This window comes from Myxine glutinosa, unplaced genomic scaffold (assembly GCF_964187855.1).
Source record: "Myxine glutinosa unplaced genomic scaffold, kmMyxGlut1.1 SCAFFOLD_1666, whole genome shotgun sequence".
Lineage (NCBI taxonomy): Eukaryota > Metazoa > Chordata > Myxini > Myxiniformes > Myxinidae > Myxine > Myxine glutinosa.
This window is the reverse complement of record NW_027617761.1, coordinates 62,876-80,000: the sequence shown is the minus strand read 5'-3', so window position 1 is coordinate 80,000 and position 17,125 is coordinate 62,876. Positions and strand designations below refer to the sequence as shown.

At 48.1% G+C, this 17,125-nt stretch overlaps 1 protein-coding gene across 3 annotated transcripts in view; it reads left to right on the top strand.

The window, feature by feature from the left end:
* LOC144889197 (wolframin-like) overlaps positions 1-17,125 on the top strand; it is a 64,938-nt gene that overhangs the window by 18,333 nt on the left and 29,480 nt on the right. For all 3 annotated transcript variants that reach the window (XM_078769193.1, XM_078769192.1, XM_078769191.1), the window contains one exon: positions 8,213-8,473. In XM_078769193.1, the coding sequence (XP_078625319.1) occupies positions 8,213-8,473 (261 nt within the window). The remainder of the gene's footprint in view (positions 1-8,212; positions 8,474-17,125) is intronic.

The window sequence follows — 17,125 nt, the reverse complement described above, 5'->3', positions numbered from 1 at the left end:
CGCGGGCAATCCCTTTCATGGGAAGCCTCCATTCATTCGCGACCAATATCGAGAAAGTCCGCTCGCAACCTCGATGCGACTCACGGCTGTCTCTTTCCCCTGCCAATTTTCCTCCTTCCTCTTCCGGTTCCTTTGCCGTGCTTCTCTTTTTCCTCCACAAACATTTATTTTTACCTTTTACAAAAGTCATCTCCATTTCACACACAAATCTTAACAACAATATTACCTGAAACTAAAAATCCTACAAGTATATCATAACAACAAAGGCGGAAGTGACGAATCCATCACGATACATAAATGGAAAGCATACACTATGCCATTTTTCTAATCACTATTTATACTGCTTGAAATTGACATTTTCAATGTGTGCTCCACCTCTGTTCAAACAGACTTTGATCCTGACTCTGAAATTCTCCACAACTCATCTGCAAGTGACTGGAATGGTAGCCTGACAGTAGTCCTCCACCTCCTGCTTCAGGACAGTGAAGGTTTGAGGTTTGTTGGCGTAAAGCTGACATTTGGCAGTGCCCCAAAAGAGAAAATCCAATGGCTTCAAATCCGGGCTGTGGGGTGCCCACTCATGCGCTGTGCCCAGGCTGATGAAACGATTTCCAAACATCTGGTTGAGCAAGTCGATGGTTTCACCTGCAGTATGCAGTGGGGCACCGTCCTGCAGAACCATGCAAGTCTGAGTTGGTTTGGAAACAGTAGTTTGGCGAGGTCAGCGTGAAATCAGCATGAGACCTCGCGGTACAGCTCGCTGTTGACTGTCACCGTCTTACTTACCATTGGCATTCTCAAACCAATACGGTCCCAGCATACCCCATCTGGCATTCAATGCACATAAGCAAGTGGAATGGGGGCCCTTGAGAGACATCTCAGACACCTCTTCAGGAGGCTCAACCCCAGGAGATGATGATGTTGTTGTTGTTGTTGTTGTTATTGTTGATGGCCCCATTCAAATGGAAGTGTGCTTCATCAGTCACTGAACCAATCATACATTGTTACTCATCTTGTTACATCAAAGTTAGTTTAATCCTTACCGATATGATGTAGGGCTTGAGTTTCTTCGGATCACTTGAGTAAAGTGAGAATGCGCCACACAGATGAGGCTGAGATCGCCATTTCTCGGGAACACTGATGGTGGGATTTCTTGGGACTTTTATTGGCAGAATCTCTCACAAGAGTAATGTTCCTTTGGTTCTTGGTATCACTTGGAGGGTGGCCACTTTTGCCTTTATTTTGATTTTTCCATGTGCTTGGAAGTGCTCCACAAACTGCTGAATGCTCCCATTGGAAGGTCCATTACAGCTGTGAACAATTGTTACATGCTCCTCCCCAAACCCCGGCCACGGTGTACCTCCGAGCCCCGAAAGGAGTCACGGCAGAAAGATGTGCTATTATGTGTGTCAATGACCAATGGTGAAACCACACCAATCAATTGTTACCAAAACCAAGTATTGTATTAAAACCACACAATAATAACAAGTAACGCACGTACAAGAAAGCCTCACTTGCACAGCAAACACCATATAATTTCTATGATGGTGCCACCAATTTCCTGAATCAATAACTCACGGTATTCCCACGTGAGCAATCGGTAACATCCCCCAAAGTCACTGTGTCATGATACCAGGCCAAAGTCGATCCCCTTGGCTCTCGCGATCACAAGAAATGGTCGTATTGAGACCTGAACCCAGAACGGCGAACAGTCGACGCTGCAGACGAGCCGCTTGGTGAGGTGTCGGGCCAACGTCGGTCCGGTAAAAGTTCACCCAAAAGGCGACTGGGAATTCACACCTTAGGTTCATCAGACAATGACGCTGACATGAACGATCAGCGGCTCCCAAGCGGAGAACCGCGAAGAACCGCGAGTTCCCAAGCGAAATCCACGACACACACGAGAACCAGGCGAAGGGCTGGTGTGAGGTGAAATGGCTGGTGCGAGGTGAAATGGCGGACAGGCCCGAAATGGAGGCGTACCTGCTCTCCAGCGATGATTCACTTTCGGAACCAAAAGCAAAACCCGTCACGCAGGTTTATTTGCAACAGCAATAACGACACTGTCACAGGAATCCCTTTCCCGGGGAAACCAATATTCCCTCGTGACCAATGTCCACCAGCGTCCGCTCGACCTCTCGACGCAGATCGGCCTTCCTTTCCCGATCTCACTCGATCCGCTTGCCCGCCGCTTCTCCTTCTTCCGATTTCCCCCTCATCCATCTCGTTTTCCTTCTGAGACATTATTTTTACCTTTGAAGACAGTTATCTCCATTTCACACTCAAACTGTAACAATAATAGAACATGAAACTAAAAATGCTTCAAGTGGATGACAACTGTGACGGAATCCTCTACAATCTCCTGGTCTCGGTAACCTCCGAACCCCGAGAGGAACCCCGGCAGAAAGAATAGTTATTCAGTTTCAAAATCCATCACTAATGAAACCATTCATGAAACCATCAAATGAAACAATCAAATCAATAATGAAACCACACCCTTGGTTGTCAATGAACAAATAATATATTAAAAGCACACAAGAAGAACCATATAACAATGGTGGCAATCAACCCTAAAATCAATATCTTAAGATGGTACCTCCTTATCTAGTAATGTAACCCCAAACTCACGGCACTCCCAGGAAATGGAACCGAGCCCTCCTCAATGTCTCTATAACCCTCCAAGGCGAAGTTGATGCGCTCCGGCGATCGTTGGAACAATGTCCGATCAAGAGCAACCGAGGCGTAGACGGTCGAAGCGACACCGAAGTCACGTGGTCCAACACCCAGCAAACTCGCGGTAGAAAGGGAACTCCCAAAGACGCAATCCAGGCGTGCACCTGCACCGTTCAATCAGCGAACCGCAGTGCAATCTTCAGACGCCGCTTTATTGCACAGCTGTCCCCGGCAAACCACCGGAGGATAAGCCCAGCCGATGCGACAAAAACCTTTTCCGATGAAGGCAGCGCACGGGGCGAAATGGCGGACGGCTCTCACTCGAGCTGCGGCCTTTCGGCGAAGATTCTCCGGAACCTCACGCCTGTACCTGACTTCACAGGCTTTTCCACAACGCCAGCGATAACACGGATCGCCCGAGATTCCTTTCCAGGACTCGACGCTCACTCGCCATGTACGCTCGACCACGCTAGGTACGGAGCTCTGACGTCTTTCACTGTCCTCTGCCTTCTTCTTCTTCAAAGCCTTTTTCTTCCGGGTCACGATCCGATTTCCTGTCTCATTTTTACCATGAGCGCTTTTAACCTTTTAACCACAATAACCATTTCCCTTAAACAACAATACCCATAATACTTAGAACCCACAATAATAATAATAACAGCAATAATAATAATAAGTGCTGAATCCGTAACACTTCCCCCCCTCAAGAAAGAAAGTTTGAACACAGCGAAAACTTTCTTTGCCGGCAACTCTTTAAACAAACAAAAGTAAACTTACAACCCCAAATCACCAATTCCCGTGAGCAACAATCATCAATATCTCCCAAAAATAAAGCAACAAACTTTTACAACCCACAGAGATTTCCAAGGTTAATTGACTCTGGAGAAAGCATCAGCCACGACATTGTCCCTGCCCTTTACATGTTCAATTTCCCCGTTGGACTCCTGCAAAGCCAAACTCCATCTCATCACCCTCTGATTTTACTTTTTGTTTCTTTTGAATGAAGGTTAAGGGGTAGTACTCAAAAACCAAAAGTCAAGCAAATCTACAGCACTTTTCCCGGGAGGCCGAGCTGAAATCCAGGTTCCATGGTGGTTGGGTGGTGAGGCCTGGAAGTATTCACTACGTGGATGCCTTTAGGAACGCGGAGTTCACGGTTAGTCTGTGCAGGAAAGTTCACTACATGGACGCCTTTAGGAACGTGGAGTTCACGGTTAATCCGTGTAGGGAAGTTCACTACATGGACGCCTTTAGGAACGTGGCGTTCACGGTTAATCCGTGTAGGGAAGTTCACTACATGGACGCCTTTAGGAACGTGGCGTTCACGGTTAATCCGTGTAGGGAAGTTCACTACATGGACGCCTTTAGGAACGTGGCGTTCACGGTTAATCTGTGTAGGAATCTTGGCTCGGCTGCTCCGCCGCATTCAGTGCTTCAACTCTTTCCAACTTTCCTAACAATCACGGTTGGACCACTTGTCACGGTAGTCACATGAATAGCGGTCTCCTTCTCGGCCACTGCTCGGATAGTCCTTCCTTCTGGGGCTGCCGTAACTCTGGGAGCCTCCATAATAATATCGATTGCGGCCACCACCAAAACTACGACACCGTGGTCCTCTTCTGTAGATCCCACGACACCTATGAAATGCCTTCCCCACCGTTATGGTCCGACCCTCCAACTCCTTGCTATTCAGATCCTTTTCTGCCTCTCTGGCGTCCTTTGAGTTTTCAAACGTGACAAAGCCAAACCCTCTTGACTTTTGTGTCTCCCTGTCGTTTATCAGCAGCACTTCCAAAAGCGGTCCATATTTGCTGAAGGCAGACTCCAGAACATCTTCCTTTGTTTTGAAGTTCAGTCCACCTACAAATAACTTGCTACATTTGTCGCCATCCCTAACTGGTGTGGTGTTATTTTCCCTACTGGGCTTTTTAACAACCATCGGGTTACCATAAACTTGACCACCGGCCAAATCATTCCCGATAACAACAGATACTCCCTCTACAGGAAGAGTGGCTTGTAAACCGACGGTGACCGGTGCTGACACCTAATCAGACTCCAATTGGATGACATGAAGTGGAGCTCCAACACAGCCACCAATCCCCTGTGAACGAACACTATCACCAGTTGCCGTCTCCTCTGACAATGGCAAGATGCCTTCATGCATTAAAGATTGATGTGCTCCTGTGTCCCTCAATACCCTCACAGGTCTCCGGTTAGTCGAGGCTCCATCCAGTGACACAAACCCCTCTGAAATAAATGGTTGGTAACCCTTTTGAGGGCGATTTCTCACAATGGCCATTGCATTCGGAGTGGTACTAGTCGAACTCCGCTCCTGATTTTCCTTTCCCAGAGCATAACAGTGGGACATCAAGTGTCCAGGTTTATGGCAAAAAGCGCAAGTAAGTCTGGAGGAGAACCTCGTGGTTTGCCTCGAGCCCCCAGGAGGGTAAGTCCGCCTTGGAACTGCTGTCTTCGGATTCCTAGAAGTCCTGGTATCAGAGTGGTCCTCATACTCATCTCGAGGCCACCCCCATGAATTTTCGTTCTCCGCCCCTGATGTACCATAGCTCTCCTGGCTAGGTCTAGGCGAGAAGTTAGGTTTGTGGAACCCCATCCTGTGGGTTAAGGCATAGTCATCTGCCATGGTTGCTGCCTCATACAACTTTGGTACTTTCCTTTCCTCCAGATGTACTTTAATGTCCTCGTGGACACACTGCTGGAATTCCTCCACCAGGATCAATTGTCGCAATAGTTCAAAGTCTTTCCCAACCGCTTTTGAATCACACCACCTATCAAACATGGTTTCTTTCATTCTGGCAAACTCCACATGGGTCTCGCTCTCCCTCTTCCTGGCTTTCCGGAATTTTTGCCGGTAAGCTTCCGGGACCAATTCATAGGCTTTGAGAATGTTTTTCTTCAATACCTCATAATATGCACATTCGTCAATCGGTAAAGCCGAATAAATATTTTGAGCTTTACCCACTAGAACACTTTGCACTAATATGGTCCAGGACCCCTCAGGCCAGTTTAGCAGTTGAGCCACCTTCTCAAAGTGTGAAAAAAAAAAATTGGCTACCTCCTTTTCATTGAAGGGTGGAACCAGCCTCACATGTCTGCCAACATCCCAGGTGTTCTGACTAGGTGTCGAACCAGTCGGCATGGATGGTACCTCTCCCCGTTCTTTCATTACATCCAGCGCCTTGAGTCTAATTTCCTGCTGAAGTGCCATTTCACGGTCCCTTAACTCCCTTTTGGCTTTTCTCTCCTCTGTTTTTTTTTTTTCTCTAACCTTTCCTGGAGTTCTCTTTCAACTCTCCTTTCCTCTGCTCTTTCTTGTGCCTTTTTCTCTTCTAACCTTTCCTGGAGTTCTCGTTCCACTCTCCTTTCCTCTGCTTTTCTTTCTTCGAGTTCTCTTGCAGCTTTCCTTTCCTCTGCTTTTAACCTTTCCTGGAGTTCTCGTTCCTGTTCTGCTCTTTCCTTTTCTGCTTTCCTTTCCTCTGCTTTTAACCTTTCCTGGAGTTCTCTTTCCTGTTCTGCTCTTTCCTTTTCTGCTTTCCTTTCCTCTGCTCTTTCCCTTTCCTGGCTCCGTAATTGCAACTCCAGTTTCCGGAGCTCCACATTTTCTTGTTCTTCTGGTAACCAATCCCAGGCTACCTCTTCCCATGTTCCTAATCCCACCATAGATTGTATCACCACTGTCTGCATCTCTGCCTTCCTCATATTAGTTCGGACCTCCAAGCTAAAATGTTTGGCCAATTTCAAGAGGTCCGATTTTACTAACGCTCTGAACTGTGCTTCACTAGGGGTCACTGCAAACTTCTCTGTGGCATACTCCATGGTGACTATTGTTAACACCTGTTAACCTTCACACAAGAAATAAAAAAAATAAAAAAAAGAGTTATTTATTAATTACTTTTTTGGAAAAATTTGGGAATGTTGGAACAAGTTCCAAATTTGGGAATTCTGGGAATGTTAGGGAATTCTTTCCCGGACTAAATTTAGGGAATTTTAGATCCCGGACGCAGACTCAATTTCGAGCCCACGAGTCAATTGGACGAGCCCCCAATTTCTGTTACGGAGTCCTCTCCAATCTCCTGGTCTCGGTAACCTCCGAACCCCGAGAGGAACTCCGGCAGAAAGAATAGTTATTCAGTTTCAAAATCCATCACAAATGAAACCATTCATGAAACCATCAAATGAAACAATCAAATCAATAAGGAAACCACACCCTTGGTTGTCAATGAACAAATAATATATTAAAAGCACACAAGAAGAACCATATAACAATGGTGGCAATCAACCCTACAATCAATATCTTAAGATGGTACCACCTTATCTAGTAACGTAACCCCAAACTCACGGCACTCCCAGGAAATGGAACCGAGCCCTCCTCAATGTCTCTATAACCCTCCAAGGCGAAGTTGATGCGCTCCGGCGATCGTTGGAACAATGTCCGATCAAGAGCAACCGAGGCGTAGACGGTCGAAGCGACACCGAAGTCACGTGGTCCAACACCCAGCAAACTCGCGGTAGAAAGGGAACTCTCAAAGACGCGATCCAGACGTGCACCTGCATCGTTCAATCAGCGAACCGCAGTGCAATCTTCAGACGCCGCTTTATTGCACAGCTGTCCCCGGCAAACCACCGGAGGATAAGCCCAGCCGACGCGACAAAAACCTTTTCCGATGAAGGCAGCGCGTGGGGCAAAATGGCGGACGGCTCTCACTCGAGCTGCGGCCTTGCGGCGAAGATTCTCCGGAACCTCACGCCTGTACCTGACTTCACAGGCTTTTCCACAATGCCAGCGATAACACCGATCGCCCGAGATTCCTTTCCAGGACTCGACGCTCACTCGCCATGTACGCTCGACCACGCTAGGTACGGAGCTCTGACGTCTTTCACTGTCCTCTGCCTTTTTCTTCTTCAACGCCTTTTTCTTCAGGGTCACGATCCGATTTCCTGTCTCATTTTTACCATGAGCGCTTTTAACCTTTTAACCACAATAACCATTTCCCTTAAACAACAATACCCATAATACTTAGAACTCAAAATAATAATAATAACAGCAATAATAATAATAAGTGCCGAATCCGTAACACAACCACAAGGACGGAAGTGACGAATCCGTAACACAATGTAATACTGACAGTACCGTTGGCGCACCTGCACGTAGCGTTTTGTCTCAAACCACAAAGTCACGATTTTCACTGAACTTTTGGTACCAAATTTGGTATGATTTTCACAAAGGTAAACTGTGCACGGACATGCTTCCACTGTGACCACCATAGTTGACGTAGGGTGCTACTGACTACCTGTTGCAAATGGCATACCACCACCACCATAACCTGCAAGAGAGAAGGGTATAACATTAGAAACGACAGAATATCAGGCTGTTCAAATAGTCCACTTTTTTGAAACACCCTGTATATGGAAACTATCATTCAGAAATTGTAGATAAACATACACCTCCAGCTTGTATATAAAAAAGTTCCATATTTGCATATCTTTTTATTTTTTGTCCTTTACTTGATGTGTGCAGTATGTGCGAATAACAGAGACAGAGAATGGTGTGGAAAGCCTTGCTTCAATGCTACCCCAAGCACTTTCTAGCCATCTCGAGTGCCTTTTTGGTGACTCTTACCCTGCCTGCACCAACATGTCCCCTGAGTCAATTCCTAGAAGTCCATTCTATTTCTCTAAAAGTCCTCCAAAGCTCACAGACCTTGGTTTCTCAGGATGGCTGTCAGACAAAGAGATATGCTTGGTGGTGCCTTTTATGCAGCAAAAGTGCCACTTGAAGGTAAGAAGCATCACTGGAGAAAGTTGTCGCAATTCTTGTATCATTGAGTAATGTTTGCTCATACTGAATACAGCCAACATAAGGTTCACTGACTTATAAGGGGGTCAGTGTTAGAGTTGTCATTCATTCATCATTCATAAACCACATACTTTTTTTTTCAACAACTTATGCCTCATTCATACTGTGAACTGTTTCTGTTCTGAAACAGCTTAAGCAAAGCCTCCTCTCATCTAAATCTCACTTTCCATAAGGAAGCTGCAACAAATGCAACAAATGCAATGCAAATGCAATGCAATTAAATGGGCAACAAATGCTTTGTCGCACTGTAGCAGGCTGACCTGGTGTCCTGTATGTTACAGGATCATTCCCGTTTCATACTTTCCCGGGATGCATTTGTGTCTGTGGTCGTGCTGTGTCGCTGTCCCGCACCACCAGGGTGAAGGGAGGGGTGGTGGCGAGGTGAAATCGGACGCCGGCAGGACAAACCCAGGTGTTTGATTTGTCGCTTAGATTGCCCGTGTACTCAGTAGAGATGGTGTTACAGTTTTGAGCAACGGCTGTTTCTTCTGCCTATTCGTGTGGTGGCAGCCTCTCAATCATAGCGGATAACCACAAGATCTAGCCATCTCTGTTGTTTCACAACAGTGCTCTGTAATATGTTCCGAACAAAAAACCGAATATTTTGTAGGCCCGATCCACCCACACTCCAGTATTTCGGACAAACCTGGCAAACTTAGAGTCTTTCGGCCATTGTTGTAGCATAAAATCATCTCAGTTTGTATTACTGCAACCACCATGGACGCATCAACCCGTCACATTTGTATAAATTCGAAAATTATTCTCCGTTTGAGTTTATCCCGTGTACCCGGCCCCAGCCCTCTCCCTTCCACAGATCTCACGATGTCCCTTTTCTCTATTGTTGTACTTCCCTCTCTCTCCCTCTCTTGTCACCCGCTTCCTTTATTGTATGTTTTATGTGTTAGCTCTTACACGAGCATTGACTTGGTATACAAAAAAAAAGCTCTCTCTACCTTCAGCTCGGTCAGCAATATCTCTGCAGAACTTTTTTTTTTTTCCTTCTCATCCCCTCGAGTAGAACAATTTGTTGAAATGGAATTGTCATCACCTTCCCAGCCCTCTGCAATAATGTCTCCAATCTCTTGTAACAATGAGGAAGCAAGATCGATGCAGCATGGAATGTCTGAGCTGAGCCACAAACCCCTCCTACTGCTGGTGCTATTTGGGCAGCAATAATAACAATACACCCTGCCATTGCTCTTTTTTTGAAATTGAAGGCGAGCTCGTAGTTTGGGCAAAATCTAATACGCAGACTGACTTGCATAAAGTTGAAGATATTAAAAGGTTAACCAAAGCTCTTCGTGCTGTACTCCTCAGGGTAATCTATTCGAGCCAGTCTGTACTCCTTCAATCGGAGCAAGAGATCGTGTTGACTGAGTCAACCAATGGGTGTTCAGATTACCAATTACGTCATGACTGATGAACCAATCGGTGTCGATCTTACATAGACATGCATATAGATACGCACTCTTTTACTTCCTTCTTTACCTCCACCACAAAAGGTGGATGGAGGTTATGTTTTCATCCCTGTCTGTCTGTTTGTTTGTCCGTTTGTTTGTGAACAAGATATCTCAAAAAGTTGTGGACGGATTCGGACGAGATTTGGCAGTGAGGTAGCGTATGAGACAAGGACGAAATGATTAGATTTTGGTGAAGATCCGGATTCGGATCCGGCTAGTATAATTTTTTTAAGTGGTTCTTCACCATTGAGTGATTGGGCTAAAACCAACATATAGCAAGATATCTCAAACGGTTACAGATGAATTAGGACGAAACTTGGTGGGCAGGTTGTGTGTGTTACAAGGAAGAATCGATTCAATTGTGGTGAAGATCCAGATCCGGCTAGTATAATTTTTTAAGTGATTCTTCACCATTGGGAGATATGGCCAAAAACGATACAAAGCAGGACATCTCAAAAAAGTTGTGGACGGATTATTTGGATTAAATGTGATTCTGTATTGTGATTTTCTGATCTACTCTGGGATACAAAACGTAAACTGTTCACCTGGTGGAGGTATTCTCTCTACTGAGTGCCGTTCTAGTTATCTTGCTGTATTTTATCTTGAGCAGTAAATCATAAAAAGCTTTGGTTAATCTTACTATGTCGTGTTTGTTTTCTTGTATTTTAAAGTTCTGTAGTACCAAACATCTGTTCAATCACACTTCAGTGCAGCTGTTACCCAAGGGGATAATCGCACTATCCGTGAAGCAATATCAGGATAATATTGTTATGAATTTGGTAGAGCAATATCTAGAGCTAGGTAGATCTGAATAGGTAGGTATTCGGCTGTCGTGACAGGGACTCTACATGTAATAAGTTCTTGATGTTTAGGCGTTTGTCGGGGTAAGATGTATGATTGTGGATCTACCTGGAGGTCCGAGTGTTAAATAGTGAGGGATTAAAGGTAACGCCCCTGTGAGTCTCACCTGGTAGTCAAACCTCTGTCCATTATGGCACTGCAAACCACATAAACATTAGTTAGGTCCTTAGCGCAACATTAAATAATTCCCTTTCCCTGACATTGACTTCGTAATAAATAGACAGGAAACCAGGCCAAAAACACCGCCGCGGTTGGCCGCCGCCGTTCGCACCTAAAAGGCCTACCAACCTCGCGTGTTACGTGTTACAAAACGACCGCGGGGGGGGTCGCGGACGGGAGATGTCAGGAGTCGCATGCCGCAGAGGGCGTGACCTGGGCGAGTTGGGAGGCTATGATTGGCTGAGGAGTGCGCCAATGTGACGTCATCGGCCACCAATATATGCGACGGTCGGACGCCAGACCGGAGTTGAGTTGAGTTCGTGGCAGTCCAGTTGAGTTCGTGGCAGACACAGGCAGACACCAGAGAGTTCGTAGGAGTTGGTTGGAGCACACAGTCGACGCAGAGACACAGTTGGTGGAAAAGCTCCCCGAAGGCAGTTGGTGGAAAAGCTCCCCGAAGGCAGTTGGTGGAGAGTTCGTTCACACACCGAGCACACCAAGCCCACAGAGCACGCGGCAGTTCGCAGCAGTTCGTTGCAAGTCGAGCCCTCCGTTGAACCATTGGTGCACGGGCCTTGTGGAGATCGTCCTCGTGTGAAGCTGCTGGCCACGCGTCGGACGCGTGGTGCTTGGAGCGGGGCCTCGTAGAGCTTGGAGCGAAGGACCTGGTGGTGTGCGATCGGGCCAAAAGGAGCGGTGTTGGACGGCCGCCACCAAGACGACACCAAGACAGATAAGCCGCATCCGCGTACATTTGAACGACGTGACGTGTTATTTTTGTATTCATAATCTCCCTCGTATCGTGTTTGCTGTCAGTCGTGTGGGGACGTCCCGATTTAGAGTTATTAGATTTACCGGCGCGGCTTTTTCACTGTATTACTATTCGATAATAAATCCTTATATTATTTTCTACTAGGGCATTGCCCGTACGTGGGTGCCCGTTCCTTGCCAATGCCCGTACTATATATATATCTAAAATTATATCCCCCCCCCTCTATTTACATGAAATGGTTTGGTCCATTCGCAACGACCACAGAACCCCCCCCCCCTCTATTTACATGCAATGGTTTGGTCCAAAGCGAACGGTTTGGTCCATTCGATGTGATTCGATGATTCGATGTGAATGGTTTGGTCCATTCGCAACGACCACAGAACCCCCCCCTCTATTTACATGAATGGTTTGGTCCATTCGCAAAGCCAAAGCGAACGACCACAGAACCCCCCCCCCCCTCTATTTACATGAATGGTTTGGTCCATTCGCAAAGCCAAAGCGAACGACCACAGAACCCCCCCCCCCCCCTCTATTTACATGAATGGTTTGGTCCATTCGCAACGGCAAAGCGAACGGCGAACGGCTAAATCGCCATAGCTCGGTAAGTACTTGTCCGATTAATTTCAAACCTTGAAAAGGCACATCCTCGGGTCCCCAGCAATATACCTGGCAAGTTTCAAGTATATCGGACCGGTAGTTGTCGAGAAACAGCGGTCACAGACAAACGTACAGACGTACAGACGTACAGAGATTACTGGAATTATAGATAGATATATATATCTGAACGCAGTTTTCCTGGGTGTTTGATTTTAGTAGATAAGGCGGCGGGCGGAGCTTTGCTGCGTGCGCCATTCCGCGCGTTTAACTTTGTGTTGAACTTGAATCCGCCATTGAGTTTTCGCCTCGGGAGTTAAAGTCTCGCAAATCGGTCATCCGTAACTGTGGTGTTAATCACGGTTGCGTAACAAGTGGTGTCAGGAGTGTAGGATTTGAACCCGTCGGACAAATTTTTTTGTCCGCGGCGAGACATCGACACGGTCGGACAAATTTTTTTTGTCCGCGGGGCGACATCGACACGGTCGGGCGTACATTGCGCCCGACGTTCGAACGCAAAATTGTTATAGTTGAGGCGGAGAAATTTGATAATCAATTGGGCAAACGGAGCGCGATATCGCGTCTTCGTCAAATTTAAATTGTGTTTCAGGAATTATTAAAATAAATACGCGCGCGGGGAACGACCTTCCGAAAAGCGGATGTCGGAGGTCGACGAAATGGAAGTACGCAGCGAGGCCTCCGTCAGCGTCGGGAGTGAGCCGGAAATAGGGGAATTTGATGTAGAGGTGAGCCTTGGAGCTTCCCTCGTCCCGAGCACCAACTTATGCCCCTCCCCTACCGGGGAGTCGGGAACAAATGGGACGGCCCCGAGAGACGACCAGGCTTTAATGAAATTTTTAAAGGAATTAATGGATGCTCAGAGTGATCGATTGAAGGAAGGAATGAAGGGAATGGAGGGACACATTGAAGGAATGGGAAATAAAATTGATGGGTTAAAAGGGGAACTGAATGCCCAGAGTGATAAAATTGAAGGATTAAAGGAGGGATTGAAAGAACAAATCGAAGGGATGGACAGCAAAATCGATGGATTGGAGGGAAAAATGGAGGTGATGAATGAACAAATGAATGAACAAGGGAATGAAATAAAGGGAAGGAATGAACAATTGGAAGGAAAAATTGGGGAAATGGCACAGCAGCTGGGGGAACGAATTGATGGCATAGAAGGGAGAGTGCAAAACCAAATTACGGACAGACTGGGGAAATTTGAGGGTGAAGTAGGAACTCAAATGGGGGAGATGGAAAAAGCCATAGGGGTGGAAATTGAATTGAAACGGGAAGAATTAATGTCAAAAATAGAGGAGGGCGTGACGCAGGCTGTCCAAATGGGGGAAAAGTTGGAGGGTCAGATTGGTGCCACAAATGCTCGAATTGATAAAGCAAATGGGGACCTGGAAGGCTATCGGGACCGTGTGGATGTCACAACACCCCAACCGGGGGATGAATTTGGAATTGTGCAGCACCAGGGCGGTGGTGCGGAGCAAGAGGGGGTAGAGTTCTTGGGGGTCCGTGCAATGGAGCCGGACCAGGTATTTATTGGGGATATTGATCAAAGCCTGGCGGGGCCAGGAATGATTTGTAATGATGAGGATGATTTGATCCAGCGGCTGGAGACCTGGGACAGTCCCATGGAGGTAGAGCTTGTTCAGGCCCAAAGGAGCCTGGGTGATGAGGTGAGTTGGTCCGAGGAGGTGGTTGGAATGACCGAGGGGACGCTCACTGTACACTGCTATTTGGAAACAGAGGCTCCAAAATTGGACAACCAGTTGGGGGAGTGTGTTGGCTCCGGGCTGAATTTGGATCTTGGAGGATCGGGAGATAGAGCTTCTGGAGATTTGGTCCCTGTAGGGAATTTGGATCAACTGCAGGGAGGGGCAGAACAACCGGTGGTAGAGGTTGTTCCCTGCAGCTGCGGTTTGGCAGAGGGAATGAAAATTTGGAAAATAAAATTTAAAATAAAATTACAATGGGAAATTGATTTGGAGCAGCCATGGTGGGGATTGGTCCCCGGGCTGCGGGATCTGGACATGGCGAGGTCATGGGTCATGGCCTCGGGCAAAAGTTGCCCCTTTCAAAATTTGGGTATGCCAGCCAGCTGGGGGGCTGTGATGGCGAGATTTGGACGTGGGGTCCAGCCTTGGGTGTCGAGGTACGACCTGGGTCCCACGGGGGGTCTGGTGGAGTGTGGCGTCCCTTGTCCATCGGGGCGCCGTCCGAGCTGGTGGCTCGGGCCGGCAGGGTCACCGGACCCTGGTGGGGGTTAAGACCTCCAGGGAGGTCCGAGGTGGTTTCTCAAGCCTGGGATGGCAAATATTGAGGACCACTAGGGGGAGGTGTTGTGGGTCGCGTTTTGGTGGTGGCACCGCAGATGGCCAGCTTGGGCCTGATGTAGTGATCACCCGGGCATGCGACCTGACCCCCTCTCCCTGAGACTTTGGGACAACTGGCATGTGATGACCTGCCATGCCGTGTTGGTCTATGGACGCGGGTCAAACCGAATGGACAGGGATGGAGATAGCCTGCCGGACAACCATTGGGGCATCTGTGGAACGTGATGGTGTGAGTGACCTTCCACAGATGCTCCGTTGTGATTTATGGACTCTCGGGTTGGGAAGAGAGCCATGGGGATGTGAATCGGGAGATGTGTAACGAGCCGAGCATATGGGCCATGCTCGGCTGGCATGTGTATGGCAAAGCATCCTTCTTTGGTGAGGTTAGTGAAATGTGATAAATGTTTAGCATGGGTAATCTGTGGGTTAGATGGAAATTTAAGGGTGGATTTTGAAATGCCATGGTGGACACTGTACAGTGACGCCATTATTGATCCAGGTGTGTAGACCAAAGTGTTGGAGGCTGTGATGAAATTAATAGGGTAGCAAGACACAGCTTTCATCTGGTTGCGGGGGCAACTGTGCTGATATTTGGGACGCGGGATCCTGGGGATGCAGTTGTGTAGCCTGAGGGTCAACGTGGTGCTGTGCATGTCCGAGGTGTGTGGACCATGTCTTCTGGGTGAGTCTCCTGGTGGAGCATGGCTGTTGACTGTACCTTGGTGTGGTCAAGTGTGGGTGAGCACTGGGGGGCTGCAGTTCTGTAGTCGGACTGGGGGATGATGGGGAGGTGCAGGGGACGTGGCTGTAGGGATGCCACGCACTGCGACCGTGCCCCCCAGGGCCGAGGTTGTGTGTGCGGTAGTGTGTGTTGTGGCAGCAAGTGCTCACCACATTGGCCAGCTGGGGCTGCTGCAGCTGTGTTCCTCGCAGGGGGGCCGAAGGATGGATGGTGGGTCGCACCCTTATGGACACTCATGGGCCATGTTGGCGTTTTGACTGCTCACCTTGTCCCGGTGACCCTTGCACGGTAGAGGTGCAGAGCTGACGTGGCTGTAGGTAGTTGTGTAGCGATGATCACCGTTGGATGCGGATCCACATACCTGCCAGTGTAGTGGGGACAAAAGAGAAATTTGGAAGTATTTGGTAGGCCCAATGTGAAATTTTGGGATTGTGAAGGGTGGATGACCCTCTTGGACCTGACCAACCTGCAACTACCTGCACTGGAGGTGAGTGTTTTGAGGAGTACTGTCCCAGGCTTCAGGACTTGCTTTGGAAATTGGGGACATGTAAATTGGAGTTGGGAGGCGGGTGAGAGCGAGTGATGACATGGCCGGTGAGGGGATGGAATGGGAGCCACAGTGTCTTGTGGGTGGCGTATGTTTTTGTGTTGTGGTTAGGTGTTTTGATGTGGTCGTGAGAGTGGAACCTGGAGAGTGAGTGATGATTATTGGAGATAATGAGGGGCGATAATTGTGCTTTTTGGAAATGTGCTAATGGAAATGTGTAAGGATTCAATGATTCGAACTGTGAATGGGATTTCACATTGGCAGGCCATGGCAAGCCTTGTAACACCTTTTACACCATCTATGAATTGTACTGAATTGTGCTGAGTTGTGTGGAGAATTGAATGGCAGCGGGGGAGGAAGTGTGTTTTGGGGTCTTGTGGGTGGGGAAGGTGTGTGTGTCCGCAGGTACAGAGCAAGCTCTGAGGAGCGATGCCTGCGGGCCCCCCTCTGCGGCAATTACCCCTGGCAGCCGGTGGTAACTGGAAATTGGAGCTCGTCGGTGGAGGGTCTGGTTGGGCGCCGCGGGGTGAAGAAGTCCCCCGGTGACCCGTGTTGCTGCGCGAAAGCAGGAGGCAAAGGAGCCTGGGGTGTGTGGAGACCCTCACCGGCGAGGTAACGGCGGAAAGGGGCTGTTGGGCTGTCACGGGGCCAAGAGGTAAAGGGGGGGGGGCAATGAACTTGTAAGTCGGTTGACTTGTTTTTGGGACTGCGGGCACCACAGCCTGATGCGCCCCCACCATCTTTTTGTGCGGTACCTCCCCGCTGCCTAGTTGAGGAATGCACACACACGTGAATGACATCAATGCCATGGTCCTGCAGGGGGGTGTATTGAAATAAGTGCTTTGTTGATTTTTGAAATGCCTTGATGACCTATGGAATGAGAATGAGTGGTTAAGGGGTCTGTGTAGCATGAATGTGGGCGAAATCCACCGAGCCGTGTCACTCACCTGTAACATCTGGACAGGGCCCGTGGAAATTTAGGGGGATGCATTGGGGATGGCCCCGCAGGTAAGGTTGTGTCTTGTGGCATCCACCGGGGGACGCGGTCTGTAGACCGGGGTATGTACAAAGGTTAGAGTTTTGAGTTTGGA